At 46.2% G+C, this 19,302-nt stretch overlaps 1 protein-coding gene across 5 annotated transcripts in view; it reads right to left on the bottom strand.

Moving 5' to 3' along the window:
• Nucleotides 1-582: 582 nt before the first annotated feature.
• The window catches only part of SORCS1 (sortilin related VPS10 domain containing receptor 1), a 501,652-nt gene continuing 482,932 nt past the window's right edge, over nt 583-19,302 (bottom strand). The window contains exons 25-27 of one of the 5 annotated variants that reach the window (XM_083149856.1): nt 14,507-14,612; nt 14,243-14,403; nt 583-1,523 (exon numbers count right to left, since the gene is read on the bottom strand). In XM_083149856.1, the coding sequence (XP_083005982.1) occupies nt 1,459-1,523; nt 14,243-14,403; nt 14,507-14,612 (332 nt within the window). In that variant the 3' untranslated portion in view covers nt 583-1,458. Of the gene's footprint in view, nt 1,524-14,242; nt 14,404-14,506; nt 14,645-19,302 lie in introns of those variants that run through there. The other 4 variants (XM_083149858.1, XM_083149860.1, XM_083149859.1 and 1 more) reach the window with 4 other exon arrangements.

Here is a 19,302-nt window from a genome sequence, read left to right as displayed (position 1 = left end):
GATTCAATCAAATAAAATCAAACCAGTTAGAAGGTCAATGACATAATAAGAGAATCATCAACAAAACTTGTTAATTACTTTATAATATTTGAGACAACCAATTATACAGTACAATGCTGATATTATTAAAAAGTATATTTAGAAATCTATTTTTTTTCTGTGTCCGTTCTATGTCTCTTTTCCAGCTTCTTGTTCTCCAGCGTCCGATTTATTGCAAAGCGTTCCTGAGTTCAGCACTATAAAGGGGTGGAGCCTACTCATTGGGGCGGGGCAAGATCCGTGTAGGGGGAGCGGCTAAGTAAATCAATAACTTTTCCATTTTCCAAATTAGCTGCCTCGCTGATAAGTGTGTCCTGTCCAGTTGACTTGTGTGATGTCACTCGCCCTACGTTGTCCAAGTAATTGGAAGGATTATAGATTTAAATTCAATATTACAACCGGGCTGGCTATAATTTACCGTGCGGTGGGAATGTATTGTCGCCAAATCCAGTGCCTGAATATCTTCTGATCGTTTCTACCCATCATGTATTCAAATTAGGTGATCACACTTGACCGGTCACAATGAAATGATTTGACCCTTAATAAAGATTTATATGTTTTATTTATAAAGGAATATATACAAGTGTTTCCCTTCCCCTTTAGCGGTGAGTAGACAAAATATACCAGATAAATCGGACATCGTGTGCGGATAAGTCCGGCTGAAAGAATCGTCAAGAAAGGGCTGAAAGATGAACTATCATTAAAAATAATTTATATATAGAATGAAATATAATTACATTGTTTTTGAGAATTCCGTTACAAAAAAAATGGAGAATCATATCGAGATTTTCAAACTGCAGAGAATTTAGTCGCTGACTAAAATCCAATTGCTAAAAGAGACGGCACGTATCCAGGACTGCAGGGCAGTTCAAAAATTAAATAGGGTAGACACACCAACTGCCATTCCAAACTGACTCATTGACAGTTGCTGTGGCTCCCCTATTTGAATCTGGACTGTGCTGCACCCCACCTCTGGATCCACCACTGCACTTATCCAATAAAATGCTTAAAGGTTTGTGCAAAATAATGTACTAAAATACAACACTTATTGGGAAAAAGGAAATGATAGTTCCCCTTTAGACACCTTTATTTACACATTGGCCTTGTTAAACGACCGTGAAGTTTAACCTCTAGCAATTCTAAAAAATAAACAACATTTAACCCGTTCACCGCTACCGACCAAGCGAACACTTGGCAAAGCCAGTGAAGGGGTTAAGGCATGCAAATTTCTGGCATATGTCAATTCATTGATCATTTACAAACACGAGAGAGAGTCTAAAAGAGGGGGGGCAGGTGTGTCCCATAAAATCTGTGGCCTTTACGTAGACTGACGAATCCTCTTGGCCAGGCTTAAAGCTTAAAAACCTCTGTCTTAGTCAAAGACTGGGAACAGTCCGAGCGCAGGTAGGCGTCTCTCCGTTAAACATTTACATAGGTTGGGTTCTCGTTTGTGCTTTGATTTTCAGCAACCGTGGAAATACTTCCTGGGAGGAACGAAAACAGGGCATTAAACGTATATCTTTTCCAGAGACTGACAAACAACAGTGTAACACATGATATGCAGTATATTTATTGTAACATTATTTGTATCTTCACATTCAGATCTACCAGCAGAGGAAACGGGGGACCACGGTGTGGGGATACAAGTCAGACACAAGAGTAGGAAAGCGCTGGGAAGACGGGGGAGGATAACACGGATATCTACTGCCTTATTGTGTTGCGTTACATTCAGATATTGATGGGAAACATGAGGCTGTGATTTATAGCATCTGGCACCAGGGTGTAGTTAAGATATTTGTTTCAGGACAGCTGTCTCTGCAGTGCGTTAGGTGCTGAGCAGAGAACCTAATCCAGCACTGAGGAGCACTAATAGGGACAGCAGAGGCTTTCTGTAAGTGGACATTCTTGGGATCAGCGGTAAAAACTGAAAAATAGATTTATACAGAGTTATATATAGTGTATATATATATATATATATATATATATATATATATATATATATATATAGAGGACAGGGGTTTGGCACTCCTTGTAACAGCAAAAACAGCAGCGCCGGTGCCTACACAGAGGATTGGTAGGAGATTTGTGGTGAGGCACTCATGGCAATTGTAATCCAGAACAAAGCTAGCCAACAGGAGATAGCAGCAACGTTTCAATTTATTACTTCAAATTTTCGTCAGGTTACACTGACGGTGTAACCTGACGAAAATTTGAAGTAATAAATTGAAACGTTGCTGCTATCTCCTGTTGGCTAGCTTTGTTCTGGATTACAATTGCCATGAGTGCCTCACCACAAATCTCCTCCTATATATATATATATATATATATATATATATATATATATATATATATATATATATATATATATATATATATATATATATATATATATAGAGGCAGTATGTCTCCACATGAAGGTAATGTGGAGGATCCGGTCCAGGTTTTAGAGCAGAAGCAGGGAACCTCATGTGATCAGGGTTGGGCTGATTAGCAGCACCTGTGCTCTCCTGATATAAGTGTTTCCAGGGCAGAGGGTCATTGCGCCTGATGGTGGAACAGCTGCCCAGGTGATAGGCCGGGGGTGTGGGCTACGGTGGGGACCACTGGAGCATAACAAGGAGATTGTACTATACTGTAGCACCTGTATGTGTCTCACCGCACAGATGTCCCGATGGCGTGAGAACATGATGGGAGTTCTATTGAAGATGGGACGTTGTCTATAGCAACCAATAAGAATCTACTTATTTATTTAGCAACTTCTAGAAGATAATAGATCTGAATGGTTGCTATGGGAAACATCACTTCTTCAATAAAACTCCTATCTTAGTAAATTCACCCCCAAAGTGCAGGGTGTTCCTGGTGGTGATCGGGAGGTCACGTCAGCTAAGCAGACACATGGGATGTTGGGGATTACGAGAGTGTGGCCGGCGTCCCTGAAAGCATTTGCATATGGAAACTCTGAGATAGGAGGCCGTACAGTGACACTGCGCCACCGATAGGGATACTGCAAGTTCCAACGCTGCACCGATGATAGCGTCTTAAGATGCTTAGCAAGAAGGTTAATGGAACCCCTTTGAATGCACCCCCCCCCCCCACACACACACTCGAATCCTCTTGCTGTGTTTCGAATGGATGTGTACGTTACACAAGCGCTCACAAGCGCCCTCACAGAGGAAAAATAATTTGATGGTTACTCACTGTCGAATGACTTTTCCTGGTAGCCCAGAAGGATGCTAATCCCTTTGTCGTAGATTACAGTATTAAAATATTGGACAATTATTGTCCTTTAACCCCTTCAGTGGCAATCCTGAGAATTTTCCGGGCTGTGCCTCAGTGCCCAGTCTGGCAAGCCTGGAAAATTCTCGGGATTGCCACTGTTTACAGCCGGGCAGCGCTGCTGAGTTCAATCACTGAACTCAGGCAGCTTCAGTGCTGCCCGGCTCCCTCCCCTCTGCGGTGCCTCCGGTTCCCTCCTCCTCCCCCCTCTGGGTTTTGTATGAAGTCCCCGGCACTGGCTTATGGCAAGCCGGCTGCCGGGGACAGGGATGCGGTGCAGGGGGGCGCAGGTCCGGGCAGCCGCTGATTGACAGTGCAGAGGCGCTGCCCGGACCCAGAGAGGCAGTGGTGGTTTTTTTTTACAGGAGCGCTCCCCATAAAAAACTCGCCCAGTGGGGAGCACTCCCCCCCCCCCAAAAAAAAAAAAAACACCACTGAAGAGGTTAATAGGTGGTAGTTATAATAAGCAATGTCATTCTCTGGGTGGATTGGTGGACAGGAACAGTGATGTCACAGAAGCTAACTGACAGAAAATTCAGCTTTTTGCCAGAATAATATCTTGCTCCTAATAATGTGTCTTTAGCTGCGCGATGATGAGGGGAGTTATTACTCTTCAGAACAGTACGCAGCATTTTTCTTTAGAGATTATAATATTCCATGATATAACTATGGATTTGTAGACACTTTCAATATTAAATTAAATTGAAATAAAAGTAACGTGTAACTCTAGCATTAGCCCGTCGGCCTTACTACCTGTAACTGGATGTCTGCTATTACCTATTCACATTACAGGTGTTTTAGGCTAGAAAGCAGCTTTATTAGTGCACATTATAAAGCCTCTAATATTTTTACTTATTTACAATAAAGAAAGTGCCTCGCGCCTCGCTCCTGCATTTGCTGCTGTAGCGCTTTCCCTAATGTCCCTGTACTTTATTCTCTTTCATTTGGACAAATTATGTTTCATTATTGATTTTCTTACCTGATAAATTAACTTATAATGGATTTTTTCACAGCAAAGAAACTTAGATCTATTTTAAAAGGAGAATAGAAGAACTCTATTTGCATTCTGCTTAGCTATACTCCTGGAGGCAAAATAATTAGAGGTAGAGGGGATTAGGATTCATTTATTTGAAGGTAAATTTTCTTAGAATGATATAGATACAACCCTGAAATATAATGAAATAGATTGAAAAAATGTGGTGAAATACTGAAACAGCGACCATAAGAATATGCAATTAGTGATCGTGTCTGTGTGTATGATGCCCCTCATTACAATGTGCAGCAGAGCTCCTCACAGTGACTGTAGGAAGAGGAGGAGCTCAGTGATCATGTCTCTGTTTTGCATCCACTCATTACAATGTGCAGCAGAGCTCCTCACAGTGACTGTAGGAAGAGGAGGAGCTCAGTGATCATGTCTCTGTGTATGACATCCCCTTATAACGTTGTGCAGCAGAGCTCCTCACAGTGACTGTAGGAAGAGGAGGAGCTCAGTGATCATGTCTCTGTTTGACATCCACTCATTACAATGTGCAGCAGAGCTCCTCACAGTTACTGTAGGAGGAGGAGGAGCTCAGTGATCATGTCTCTGTGTATGGCATCACCTAATTACATTGTGCAGCAGAGCTCCTCACAGTGACTGTAGGAAGAGGAGGAGCTCAGTGATCATGTCTCTGTTTGACATCCACTCATTACAATGTGCAGCAGAGCTCCTCACAGTTACTGTAGGAGGAGGAGGAGGAGCTCAGTGATCATGTCTCTGTGTATGACATCACCTCATTACGTTGTGCAGCATAGCTCCTCACAGTGACTGTAGGAAGAGGAGGAGCTCAGTGATCATGTCTCCGTACATTTGATCCCTGCTAATTAAATAATGCAGCAGAGCTCCACTCAGTGACTTTAGGAAGAGGAGGAGCTCAGTAATCATGTCTCTGTGTATGACATCACCTCATTACGCTTTGCAGCAGAGCTCCTCACAGTGACTGTAGGAAGAGGAGGAGCTCAGTAATCATGTCTCTATTTGACATCCCTCTCAGTGATCATGTATCTGTGCATATGATCCCTGCTCCTCACATAATGCAGCAGAGCTCCTCACAGTGACTGTAGGAAGAGGAGGATCTCAATGATCATGTCTCTGTACATATGACCCCTGCTCCTCACATAATGCAGCAGAGCTCCTCACAGTGACTGTAGGAAGAGGAGGATCTCAATGATCAGGTCTCTGTACATATGATCCCTGCTCCTCACATAATGCAGCAGAGCTCCTCACAGTGACTGTAGGAAGAGGAGGAGCTCAATGATCATGTCTCTGTTTGACATCCACTCATTACAATGTGCAGCAGCGCTCCTCACAGTTACTGTAGGAGGAGAAGGAGCTCAGTGATCATGTCTCTGTAAATATGATCCCTGCTCCTCACATAATGCAGCAGAGCTCCTCACAGTGACTGTAGGAAGAGGAGGAGCTCAGTGATCATGTCTCTGTACATATGATCCCTGCTCCTCACATAATGGAGCAGAGCTCCTCCCAGTGACTTTAGGAAGAGAAGGAGCTCAGTATTCATGTCTCTGTGTATGACATCACCTCATTACATTGTGCAGCAGAGCTCCTCACAGTGACTGCAGGAAGAGGAGGAGCTCAGTGTCCAGCCTAAATTTGGGATAAAATATCCTATACCCATATAAATAAACAATATATTTAAGAAATAAAAGGCACATTGTAACATTGTATCTAAGTAATCCTTGATTTTCCTCAATGCACTATGGACTATTATTTTGGTCCACAACAACGCTGCGAAATGTGCGGCATTGCGCATGGATGTAACGCCACCCGCATGGCCGCTTGCCCCCCCCCCTTGCTCGCCACACGGTTACGAATGGATGTTTAGCATAAACATCCATATGAAGCCTTAGGTGCGGGGGCAAAATCATTGGATGTTCTCCGACCATCGATTGTTCTCTCCAGCGCTCACCCTGTGCAGGAAGCGGGCAGGCAGCTAATACCTGCTGATGTCAGCTGCCCACCACCCCCACCCGCAAATTACTATGGGAACGCCCATCAGCGTGAGCCCTCGCCGCCACCCTACGCCCCTGCCTGCACTGCTAGTACTACAGTAGTAGAGTAGCTTGCCCCCTTGACCCTCATTAGCAAGCAAACCTTGCATGTAACAGAACACCATTTCATCCTCACTAGGAATATCTCCAGGCTGTTGCAGTAAGCTGAGGGTTATAGATTGTTCTCATAATAATATCTGAGCTTGGCACAAGCGCCGTTCCCCGCTGTGCGCTGCCAGTGTTGGTTTATGGCCAGCTACAACCCCATGTGAATTAATTACTGCTCTATATTAATTACCCAGGACATGGAGCAGCGTGCTCTCTGCATGAGCTAGTCATGCGTTTTACATAGTGTGCACCTCACACGCTGGAAATAGTGGGGCTCCCTGGCTAGTTGTAGTCAGCTGTTTCTGCTTTTACCCACATTACGTCTCGGCCTCTGAGCAGCTTTGCAAGGATTGCTGTAGTCACACAACTGGAATCACATAGAGAAAGAGATGATACCGTAGTGGAAAAGTAATATATAGGGACCTTGATGAATGCACATGTGAAGCTGATTACTGGGCCGACAACTGGTGTAAGGAAAAGGTCAGTGGATAATTGATCAGAACAGAGTCATCATAACAGCATTGTAGGCCCTGGGGAAAAAATGTATTTGGGTCCTCACCACACCCACCTGGATCAGACACTGCAGAGACCCTGGTGATGGTGTAACCTACATTATGGGCCTGATTCAGAATGACGGCAGGCTGCAGTGGGCCGGGGGGGTTTCCCAGCATCTGCAAAGCCAGGTGGAGGCTGACTACGTTTCGGGTTGCTGCGAGTGACGTAATGCAGAAGCTGCGGCCCTCCAACTGAGCGGTCCAGTCATGGCTGTGTTGTCCGGCCCACTCATATAATGGTCAGCCCCGATTGCATCATTTCCGCCTTGTCCTTCACCCCCGCCGGTTCACACCCCCTGCAATCGCCTGGCATCACAGTTTCTGGGTGCGCATGCGCCTAAGTGATAGTGATTTCCGAACATCTGCCCATGGGTCTGAATCAGGCGCTATAAGTGTTGTTAACGAGAAATCTAATCTGCATTTGGAGTGGCTTATTTTCCTGTTCTTCCCAAGAAGTGTCATTATCTATGGCCGCCGTGTTGCTGCAGAGACCCTGTGTTGGACTAGTTATAGACCATGGTTTTGTTACAGCAATGACAAAGCATGGTTCCCATTCCTATGTTAGTCGCCAATGAATGACGATGAAGCAATGGTCTTCTGATGGGTACATATAGCGGAGTACAACGGTTACCAATGTGGCCCAGCCGCGAGTGTGTACTGCGTATGTGCGTCCCGGGAATGCGAGTGTGTGCTTCTTCCGCCATTCTGTTCTTTATCTGCAATTATTGTGCCTTAGTCACTGTCGGGGGCTATTCCCTGTCTGAGCGGTTCTGGGACGGTAGACGCAGCCGCTGTCAGCGACTCGTCCGCTTCTGCCAACCCCGTTAGCCAACCCCGTCACTTCCTAGGAGCGCCCACTGAAAGTCAGATTCTCTGCATCCAAATTTGTTCTCAGATAGAGACTTGGGGGGACATCCCCTGCTGTGTACCGCGTTGATTCAGGCCCATGATGTACTGTGCACTTCAGCTTAACACTTCAGCACTGTTATGCACTAAATCTTGGAGAGAGTAACGATCCCCCTCCAGCGGGTCGGTGTAACTTTGCAGTTAATATGTTCTGTGTGGGTTTTGTATTTATTCCCTGGATCAGCACTCCGGGTTTTGCTGATCCTGGGTTTGATGCACACCTTGGTCTTTGGGTGTGGCTGCCTGCTAGGCCTCTGGGTATTTAGGCATTCTCCCAGCATTTAGACCCTGTCGGTTATAGCTTTGTTTAAGCCTTGTCTGAGTCTGGTTAAAGTCTTGTCAGAGTCCTGTCATAGTCCTGAGTATTCCAGCAGGTGCTCCTGCCAGGTGTCCTGTGAAGTCCTGCCTGTATCAGGGAAGCATTGCTGCAGTCTGTGAAACCCTGTATGAACACAGACCCTGTCTGACAGAGATAAGTGCTGGTTTTTCCACCTTCAGTATTTCAGCTGATCCGTTAGAGCATGGGTCCTCAAACTGCGGCCCTCCAGATGTGGTGAAACTACAATTCCCAGCATGCCTTGCCACAGTTTTCCTATAAGGGAGTGTTAAAACTGTGGCAAGGCATGCTGGGAATTGTAGTTTCACCACATCTGGAGGGCCGCAGTTTGAGGACTCATGCGTTAGAGTTTAGTAAGAACAGATGGAGCCAGCCTCCCTCTTGCTGGCGAATCGCACGCACGCACGTCTCAGTTTCCGGGCGGCAGGAACCCTGTCCGTCTCCGCTTCAGGGAGATGGACAGGGTTAGGGGAGGCGGTGGGGGAGAGCGGGGAGGCGGTGGGGACCCCAGTGACCCCCAGCAAGCCGGCAGGGACCCGGGGGAAGCGCTGTCGGAAGGGGACGTGTGTGCATCTCGTGCGCGCGCGTCCCCTTTCACAGGTCAGATGGCGGCTGGCAGGGTATGGCGGCTGGCGATTCTTCCGCCATCCCCTGCAAAGACCAGGCCGGCTCCATCTGTGACTTTAATTTATATAGCGCACTTTCTCCAACAGGACTCAAGTTTAGCTGTGTGGAGTATATGTCCTCTCTTATTAGGGGTTTTGCCATCCAGCTTCACACAGGTTATATATCGGTTATTCTTAACATCTTCATGCATTGTTGCATTTAAGCCATTAGCCAGGACATACTGTGTTTACATCCTGCTGTGTCTCTAGTTGCAGTGTGGGTGTGTGGAATTACTTATTTGCATAACATATTCTTGCATTGTTGCATTCCTGGGATGTCATTGGAGGATTGCTCCCATATGCTTACACTCAACTCACTACCACTTATAAAATGTACCACTGTCTGTTTGTTTTCACGGGTTTTAGTCAGTTATCCTTTTGTCCATCTTTCAGTTTCGGTTGATTGTCCTACATAAGACCTGGGGGCATCGGGTTGGAGTGGGACTAACTCACTTCTTCGGACGCGGCTGCTATAGGTGAAGCACTGCATGCATCAATCGGCCACTGGGAGAGACAACAGAGTCAGGTGTCTATCTCCCCGAAGGCCACGCCAATTTTTTTACGGCATCGGCTCTTTGTCTTACCAGAACATATTTTTTGTCTCTTTGTCTCTGATTGGCTGGCCACCCCTGCTTTACACGTACGGTATAATCCTGTGTGCAGTGTGGGGCTCTCACATGTCCTGTGTACAGCGTGGGGCTCTTACATGTCATGTGTGCAGCGTGCGACTCTCACATGTCCTGTGTGCAGCGTGGGGCTCTCACATGTCCTGTGTGCAGCGTGGGGCTCTCACATGTCCTGTGTGCAGCGTGGGGCTCTCACATGTCCTGTGTGCAGCGTGCGACTCTCACATGTCCTGTGTGCAGCATGGGACTCTCACATGTCCTGTGTGCAGCATGGGGCTCTCACATGTCCTGTGTGCTCTCACATGTCCTGTGTACAGCATGGGGCTCTCATGTCCTGTGTGCAGCGTGGGGCTCTCACATGTCCTGTGTGCAGCGTGGGGGTTTTAACATGTCCTGTGTGCAGCGTGGGGATCTCACATGTCCTGTGTGCAGCGTGGGGCTTGCACATGTCCTGTGTGCAGCGTGGGGCTTGCACATGTCCTGTGTGCAGCGTGGGGCTTGCACATGTCCTGTGTGCAGCGTGGGGCTCTCACATGTCCTGTGTGCACTCACATGTCCTGTGTACAGCGTGGGGCTCTCACATGTCCTGTGTGCAGCGTGGGGCTCTCACATGTCCTCTGTGCAGCGTGGGGCTCTCACATGTCCTGTGTGCAGCGTGGGGCTCTCACATGTCCTGTGTGCAGCGTGGGGCTTGCACATGTCCTGTGTGCAGCGTGGGGCTTGCACATGTCCTGTGTGCAGCGTGGGGCTCGCACATGTCCTGTGTGCAGCGTGGGGCTAGCACATGTCCTGTGTGCAGCGTGGGGCTCGCACATGTCCTGTGTGCAGCGTGGGGCTCGCACATGTCCTGTGTGCAGCGTGGGGCTTGCACATGTCCTGTGTGCAGCGTGGAGCTTGCACATGTCCTGTGTGCAGCGTGGGGCTCTCACGTGTCAGGGTGCTCTTTTATACTGGTAACAATCAAAGCCTTGTACTGTAGATACACCACATATGTCCTATGTGCCGGGTAACACGGGAGAGAATCACAGCAACATCTCATATGAAGGATCTGACGGTGAACTATATATTATTATAGGAGTCATTTACTGGCTAGGGGGTGACACAACTGTGACAGTTACCTCTGAAATAAACCCTGTCCTTAATATAAGTCCCCCGACACACCTTCCTCCCCAGCAGGCCTGTCCTGGCGGCTTCCACAAAGACATCCGATTAAAGTGAATTATAGAATTGGCACCTAATTCATTATTGCTGCTATTGGTGAGTTACTGTAATACATAACGGTGCCAAACACCAACCCATAGGCGATGTAATAGTCGTATCTGCAGCTTTGCAGCGTATATCTGGTGAGGAGCTTGTTATACCGAAATCTCCCTTAGGCGAGACAGGCAGCTCCGTAACTTTGTAGACTAAATAATTGGCTTCCGTAACGGGAAATGAGTTTGCAAATGTGAAGAGAATACAGTTGGATTTATTGTAAATGCGACATAATATTCCAAATTATATTTAAAAGAAATATCCCTTTAGGCATAAGCTACTGTATGAACATAGACCCTGTATAAATTATGGCAGATTCTGGGTCAGACACATCTGCAAACACTTTACCGTACAGTGGTGGCGGCAGCATACTACTCAGCAGGGACGGCCATCAATGATTTTTTAATAATCAATGGTTTATGACCAATGTAGAATAGTTTTAACATTGATGGGTGGGAGCCAGATGGTCTCCCTCCATCGATGACTTGATGACTCGGCATAGACAAAAAGTTTTTTTTTTTTTCCCAAAGATGCCGGGACACAGAGCAAAGCTCCACCCACGACACAGTGAAGCCAAACCCACAGGTTCTGATTGGCCCATGGGCCATTCAGTCAAAGAAAAGCGATGGCCATTGATAGGTAAAACCTGACAACCATCGATAGCAATGATGGCCATCCCTACTACTCAAAGTGAAAACCTATCGCGATCGCTCGCATGCATCAGTACTTGTGGATTGCCTCCATGCGATAGATCCGGCCAAAAACAGGCATCCCAACTGCGTCCGCACTCTACATACAAGCGCGGCATTCGGCCTACACCAACACGGCATTCCCACTAGGCGGATAAGTTCTGCGCTTCCCCATGGTCACCACCAAGTTACCATCCAAAACCTCCTCTTAGCACCAAAACTGCTCCATTGACGGATGGGTCGGTACGCACTACAAACTCCACCCAGTGCGCATGCCTGGTTACGGTACACAGATATCTGCAAGACACAGAATCAGGCCCAATATCCTGCAGTTTTGGTCTGGTTTCCCTCTGCCATCTTACGTTGGATTTGGGAATTGGGGCTGCTGTCCGTGGTGCTGAACCCATTATTCTGTTCTAACAAGGGCTAAAGGTGTCAAACTGTCACCACAGAGAACACATCCATAAACCGAAACTGGGGGGATACTTCCCGGATGTATCAGAGCCTCAGATTAATAGGAACCAAATAACTAGATGCAATTTAATATAGTGTATTATGTAGAAAGATGTCTAATGAGAAGCATCTACCAATTAGTCACCCTAATTTGATCACTGCACTTTATTTCCCAGATTTGTGCTAGTCCTTAAAGACGACACCCGAGTCAGTAGATTACTCAGTACAAGTCTGCACTGCCGGAAGACGAAGGTGATGGGATTTAACCCTTTGAGTGCCAACATCTCTCTGAAAAATGTGCAAATAGCCGCTGAAAATGCCAACGTCACTCACATATATTATATAAATTCAAATAAAAAATGTTAAATAAAAAAAAAATCACATTTCCTATATAATGTAAACATTACAGGTCCTTATGGTTAATAAAAATGTTGGCTCGCCAATTTTCTCCCCTACTTTGACAAATTCCCTTGGCACTCAAAGGGTTAATTGCCCCTAGCGAACTTGTGGCAGCCAAATCCTCTTCTCAGTATGTAACTAGCCAACGCACAGAAGACACTTCCATCAGCTACGATAGCTACCAGTGTCAGACTGGGGTACGGGGGGCCCACCGGGGAATTTCAGTGGTAGGGAGCCCAAGTTTAGGTGTATCCCTAGCGGAACAGGTTGGCCCCCTGGCAGTTGGGACTCCCGGGATTTTCCCCTGGACCCCTGTGAGCCAGTCCACCCATGACATTAGTGTAGGACGAGCTGACTCCAGCGGTTACAACAGAGGTTGGCCCTCTGGCAGTTGGGACCCCCGGGATTTTCCCCTGGACCCCTGTGAGCCAGTCCACCCATGGCATTAGTGTAGGACGAGCTGACTCCAGCGGTTACAACAGAGGTTGGCCCCCTGGCAGTTGGGACCCCCGGGATTTTCCCCTGGACCCCTGTGAGCCAGTCCACCCATGGCATTAGTGTAGGACGAGCTGACTCCAGCGGTTACAACAGAGGTTGGCCCCCTGGCAGTTGGGACCCCCGGGGTTTTCCCCTGGACCCCTGTGAGCCAGTCCACCCATGGCATTAGTGTAGGACGAGCTGACTCCAGCGGTTACAACAGAGGTTGGCCCCCTGGCAGTTGGGACCCCCGGGGTTTTCCCCTGGACCCCTGTGAGCCAGTCCACCCATGGCATTAGTGTAGGACGAGCTGACTCCAGCGGTTACAACAGAGGTTGGCCCCCTGGCAGTTGGGACCCCCGGGGTTTTCCCCTGGACCCCTGTGAGCCAGTCCACCCATGGCATTAGTGTAGGACGAGCTGACTCCAGCGGTTACAACAGAGGTTGGCCCCCTGTGAGCCAGTCCACCCATGGCATTAGTGTAGGACGAGCTGACTCCAGCGGTTACAACAGAGGTTGGCCCCCTGGCAGTTGGGACCCCCGGGGTTTTCCCCTGGACCCCTGTGAGCCAGTCCACCCATGGCGTTAGTGTAGGACGAGCTGACTCCAGCGGTTACAACAGAGGTTGGCCCCCTGGCAGTTGGGACCCCCGGGGTTTTCCCCTGGACCCCTGTGAGCCAGTCCACCCATGGCATTAGTGTAGGACGAGCTGACTCCAGCGGTTAAAACAGACAACTTCTCTCACTACACAGAGCCGGCACCTTTGTCCCAGTAGCAGTTTGTAGGAGGACAAGAATAACATTTTTATGGCTGATAAAGCCCCTTGTGATGCAGAACTCCTGTATATATATATATGTGAACATTTTATTCTGCAACGTGGATACATTTTTCTAGCATTTACCGTTCAGCGTCCCAGAGTTGCTTTGTTGCAGAGAAGATGAATAACCCTATTTGTGTCTGTGCTGGAATATAGAACGAGCGGCTGCTTTGTGAGCCGTTTCTAAAGTTCGGTATTTTAACTCCTAATAATGAAAGGGAATTTAAAATGAATCATGATTAAGCCCCTTTCATGGCACCTACTGAGCTGACTTATTCTATTTAATGTGATTCATTCATTAATTCAGGATCAGAAGTGACTGTCATTATTACAGTAAGACAATCGGACAGGCTCGGGAGCTGAGTTCCAAGTTCGGCTGCACCCAGCAGAGGAAATGCTGGGGATGATCAATTACCTGCAGGTCTCGGGGGTTTGTTAGGGAGACAGGGGGTACGACAAAAGGAATAAGTAATAAAGATGACACAGAGTCTAAGAGCAGAAAAGACGGGTTGTACAGAGCTCTCGGCCATTCAGACAGATAAGACTAGCAAGTTGGGATCCCGTTCAGCCAATTAGGACTAGCTATTTATTTACCTATGGGCTGTGTTTCCAACTTGCCCTCTAAGAGCTGCTCAGGACCCAGCTGAGTGTGAGTGACAATGGGTGACAAGCTCTCACTTTGACTGCCTGGGCTGACCATCTCTCGCTCTTTTTCATTCTGCATCTGTGCATATACATTAATCCCAGGAATTTTCCTAAAAACATCAACAGAGACGTCATTGCTTTGGGGGGGGGGGGGGTATCCTGATCGGTGTACCATTGGTAAACGCCACCGGCGAGGAACAGGACTATGGTTACCTTTTGAATTTATAGATGACGAAGACCGCCAGTCCCACAAAGACCACGGACAAGAGCATCAGCATTGCAGATCCGCTGTGGCTCGGAGTCAGGTCCACCAAAGGGGCTGGAAAGGTCAAAGGAGCTAATGTTATCCATCTGGTAAAGGCAAGAGAAAACTGTTCTAGGATTGCAAACAGTAATCACAACCAGTTCTAAAACCTCAATGTAACCTCATCATTCTCTACAACCTCAGTGTGACCTCATCATTCTCTACAACCTCAGTGTGTCCTTATCATTCTCTACAACCTCAGTGTGACCTCATCTTTCTCTACGTCCTCAATGTAACCTCATCCTGCTCTACAACCTCAGTGTGACCTTATCATTCTCTACGTCCTCAATGTAACCTCATCCTGCTCTACAACCTCAATGTAACCTCATCATTCTCTACAACCTGAGTGTGACCTCATCATTCTCTACGTCCTTAATGTAACCTCATCCTGCTCTATAACCTCAATGTAACCTCATCATTCTCAAACAACCTCAATGTAACCTCATCCTGCTCTACAACCTCAGTGTGACCTCATTATTCTCAACTTCCTCAATGTAACTTCATCCTGCTCTACAACCTCAGTGTGACCTCATTATTCTTAACATCCTCAATGTAACCTCATCCTGCTCTACAACCTCAGTGTGACATCATCATTCTCTACAACCTCAATGTAACCTCATCATACTCTACAAACTCAATGTAACCTCATCCTGCTCTACAACCTCAGTTTAACCTCATCCTGCTCTACAACCTCAATGTAACCTCATCCTGCTCTATAACCTCAATGTAACCTCATCATTCTCAAACAACCTCATTGTAACCTCATCCTGCTCTACAACCTCAGTGTGACCTCATTATTCTCAACTTCCTCAATGTAACCTCATCCTGCTCTACAACCTCAGTGTGACATCATCATTCTCTACAACCTCAATGTAACCTCATCATACTCTACGTCCTCAATGTAACCTCATCCTGCTCTACAACCTCAGTGTGACCTCATTATTCTCAACGTCCTCAATGTAACCTCATCCTGCTCTACAACCTCAATGTAACCTCATCCTGCTCTACAGCCTCAATGTAACCTCATCCTTCTCTACAGCCTCAATGTAACCTCATCCTGCTCTACAGCCTCAATGTAACCTCATCCTGCTCTACAGCCTCAATGTAACCTCATCCTGCTCTACAGCCTCAATGTAACCTCATCCTGCTCTACAGCCTCAATGTAACCTCATCCTGCTCTACAGTCTCAATAAAACCTCATCATTCTCTACAACCTCAATGTTTCTTCATAAATATCTACAGCCTCAGTGTAATCTCATCCTGCTCTATAACCTCAATTTGACCTCATCCTGCTCTCCAGCCTCAATGTGACCTCATCATACTCCACAACCTCAATTTGACTTTATCATTCTCTACAGCCAATGTAACCTCATTGTGTTCTGCAACATCAGAATCATCTCATCCTACTCGAGAACTTCCGTATACCCTTATCATCTTCTACAACCTACTGTAAATGTAACCTCATCATTCTCTATAGCCTTAATGGAATCTAATTGTGTTCAATTTGTCAGCATTGTGGTCTGCAAATTGAGTGTAACCACATCCTGCTGGACACCCTCACTGTACTCTACAACCTCAATGTAACCTCATTGTGACAGAACATCATCCTCGTCTACACCCTCTATATAACTCCATCATGCTGTAGCCGGAGTGTAGACTCTACAATGAAAATGTGACCTCATCCTGCTCTGCATCCTCAATGTGCTCTACAATCTCAGTATAGACCAATGGTTCTCAAACTGTGCGCCGTGGCACCCTGGGATGCCTCGAGACACTTGCAAAGGTGCCTGGGATTGGTGTTCCTGGACCAATTTAAATTATGTATGGTCAATTTAATAGGCAAATGTATAGATGTTGGCTGCCCAGCTTGGCCCTCAGACATAACTGATTGTAATGATGATATTTAAAAACAATTTACTTAATGAAATATTTTTTCTAAATTTTTTTTATAAGAGACATTTGGCTTACGGGTGCTGCAAAATAAATTCTAATACTCTAGGGCAGTGTTTTTCAACCAGTGTGCCGTGGCACACTAGTGTGCCTTGAGCTGTTCTCAAGTGTGCCCCCACATCTAGAAATGCCCAAACCCATTTACAGCCACCACCAGTTCAAATGTATTTTACTGGTCTCTTCTTTTCATGTAAAGGGCCAATGTATTTTATTTTTGTTACCTGTGGGGACCAGTGTGATTGTTTTTAATGTGGGGGCCAATAGGTTTTTTTTTTCCCTGTGGTGGCCAATGTGTTTTGCCCTGTGGGGATCTTAGGGTGTGCCTTGGCAATTTTAAAGTCTTATTTAGTGTGCCGCAAGGTAAAAAGGTTGAAAATCACTGCTCTAGGGTATCGTGATTCAATAACGTTTGGGAACCACTGGTTCTTTATTATGCTCTAGAACTGGTTCCTCATCATGCTCTAGAACTGGTTCCTCATCATGCTCTAGAACTGGTTCCTCATCATGCTCTAGAACTGGTTCCTCATCATGCTCTAGAACCTTAATGTTATATCAATTTCTAGAATTGCAAACAAACTATAGTGTAGGTGATTGTATCGGGTTCAGGTAACAAGCCAATACAGAGCCCAGCTGCATGTCTTGCTAGTCAATAATAACATCTAATAATAGTCTATAAGGAGATACAGGATGTGTAGTTTATCTACCAACACAAAGTTTGGGGCAACTACAGATTATATGCCTATTATTTTGTATTGTTTGTACCACCATGAAATTAAATAAATGGTAATGTCTATGTGCATTATCCAAAGGATGACTTGTGGGTAGTTTAATTCTTGTTCTCCCATCTTCAAATGCCTTTATGTTGTTCTAGACGTAAAACAAAATGAATCATAAACATATTACTGGCCGAGTCGGGCTTATACCCAGGAAACGTGTATGGCGACCTGTCTACGGGGAGGCGGCTCATTGTCATTTTCTCTTTAAAATGAATAAATACGTTTTATCTGGTTAAACCTAATTAATTAAGTGGCTATTTTTAGGTTTGGGGAAATGTGCCTATTTTTGAACTTGTACATACATAGCTGTGTAATTCACACTCTTAGGGGGTGATTCAATAATGATCGTAAGGAGCGGTATGTGCGTAATTGCGCATTTGCAGACCCAGCATTATATGGACTTCCCCATAAAAACACTGGGCGTCCCTCTGGGAATGCAGGCGCGGTGTTCCCTGCTCGGAGCGGGCGGCTGATGTCAATGACGTCAGCTGCCATCCCCTCTTCGCCGGACTGACTTTTACTTCCGGTGGGGAGAGAAATCATTCGATGGTCATCCGCTGTTTTTGTGGGGCACGCTCATGACACATTGGGTGGACCCCAGCGACTACTCCTGTCTGTCAATCATTTTGCGAATGCGCCGTCGAGTGATAAACTCTGGGGGTTTGCACATGCGTACGAGCGACTATGCACATGCGCAGGCCCGAGCATTTCCGATAAGGGATACTCAACCTTTTATTTAATTTTTTTAATTTATTTTTTTTTTTATTTCTGAATCCGGAAGATAGGTAGACAATGTCTAGGTCAACAGTCATAAGGTGGACACCACATAGTCGACATTGGCAAAATATTGTCACTAGCAAAAAATGTTGACGTGGCTTCGATCAACATGTGAAAATCCCGACATGAATTTTTTGGGGGATTTTATTTGGGATTTTTCCTAGTCTACCATCTGGAACGGTGAAGTGGGCCAAGTGGAGCGGTAGTGGGCGAGGGGGCGCAGAATCTACAAATTAACACCCCAAAAATTGTCAACCTTTACTTTTGTCGAACATTTCCTTCTTGACTTTTTGTATTTGCTGACTGTGTGCCTGTCGACCTTTTGGGGTTGACCTATTAATTTTCGACCTAATTTACCACATCCATTTATTCCTTACTTAGTAAGTCATGGGAATTTACTTAAACCATCATCCACTCATACTAAGTATACAGTATATACCCTGTACTTGCCCTACATTGTCTTGTACTTCTATAAATGAAGAGGTGATGTTTGTCTATTTGTGCTCTCTGTAACCAGGCGCCGCGGATCCCTTGTGGCGCCATATAAATAAAGTATAATAATCCAGCACGTCTTGGTTTTGTCCTGGCATAGTATATGACTCTGCAATTCACTCTGATTTGGATGCAAAGGCAGCAATGTGTCCTGTTCCAGGGGAAGGAAAATAACTCTTCCTGATGATATAACAACATGGATGAAACCATAAAGGTCAATAAACGAATATACGAAAGCCGTCGGTAGACTGACAACGCGTTTGTGCTACAGTCTCACTGTAGTGCCTTGTAAATGTTCCTGCCAAGGATGACAAAATGGCAGAACAAGTATAAAACAGAAAAGAAGAGGCTCATTACCAGGTGTGTCGGAAACTGTGCCTGCGTACTAACAGACATCCCGCAGACGCCGGCAGAGGCTGACACGTAGTGTGCCAGAATAACCAATGCAAGCTAAACATCTGCTCAGCTTCTAATGGGATGCAAGAACACGATCGGAAATTCCCCGGGATCTTATTAAGGAGCATGCTTGTAAGACATGAGACGTTACACAGTGTGGGTCTTCTTATCTACATCCTGCATTTCTTCTAGGGAAGATGTCCCAGGATAATATTCCACTTACAGCACTTGTAGACTGCACCCCATCTGCTGCCTCATCCACAGACCAGGGAGCGTTGGGAAGATTGACAGCATCTATAAAAGGATTCTGGCAT

Source organism: Crinia signifera, chromosome 6 (genome assembly GCF_055691185.1).
Source record: "Crinia signifera chromosome 6, ASM5569118v1, whole genome shotgun sequence".
NCBI classification, from domain to species: Eukaryota; Metazoa; Chordata; class Amphibia; order Anura; family Myobatrachidae; genus Crinia; species Crinia signifera.
Note: the sequence above shows the minus strand (reverse complement) of the source record. Positions and strands in the feature narration are given on the sequence as shown.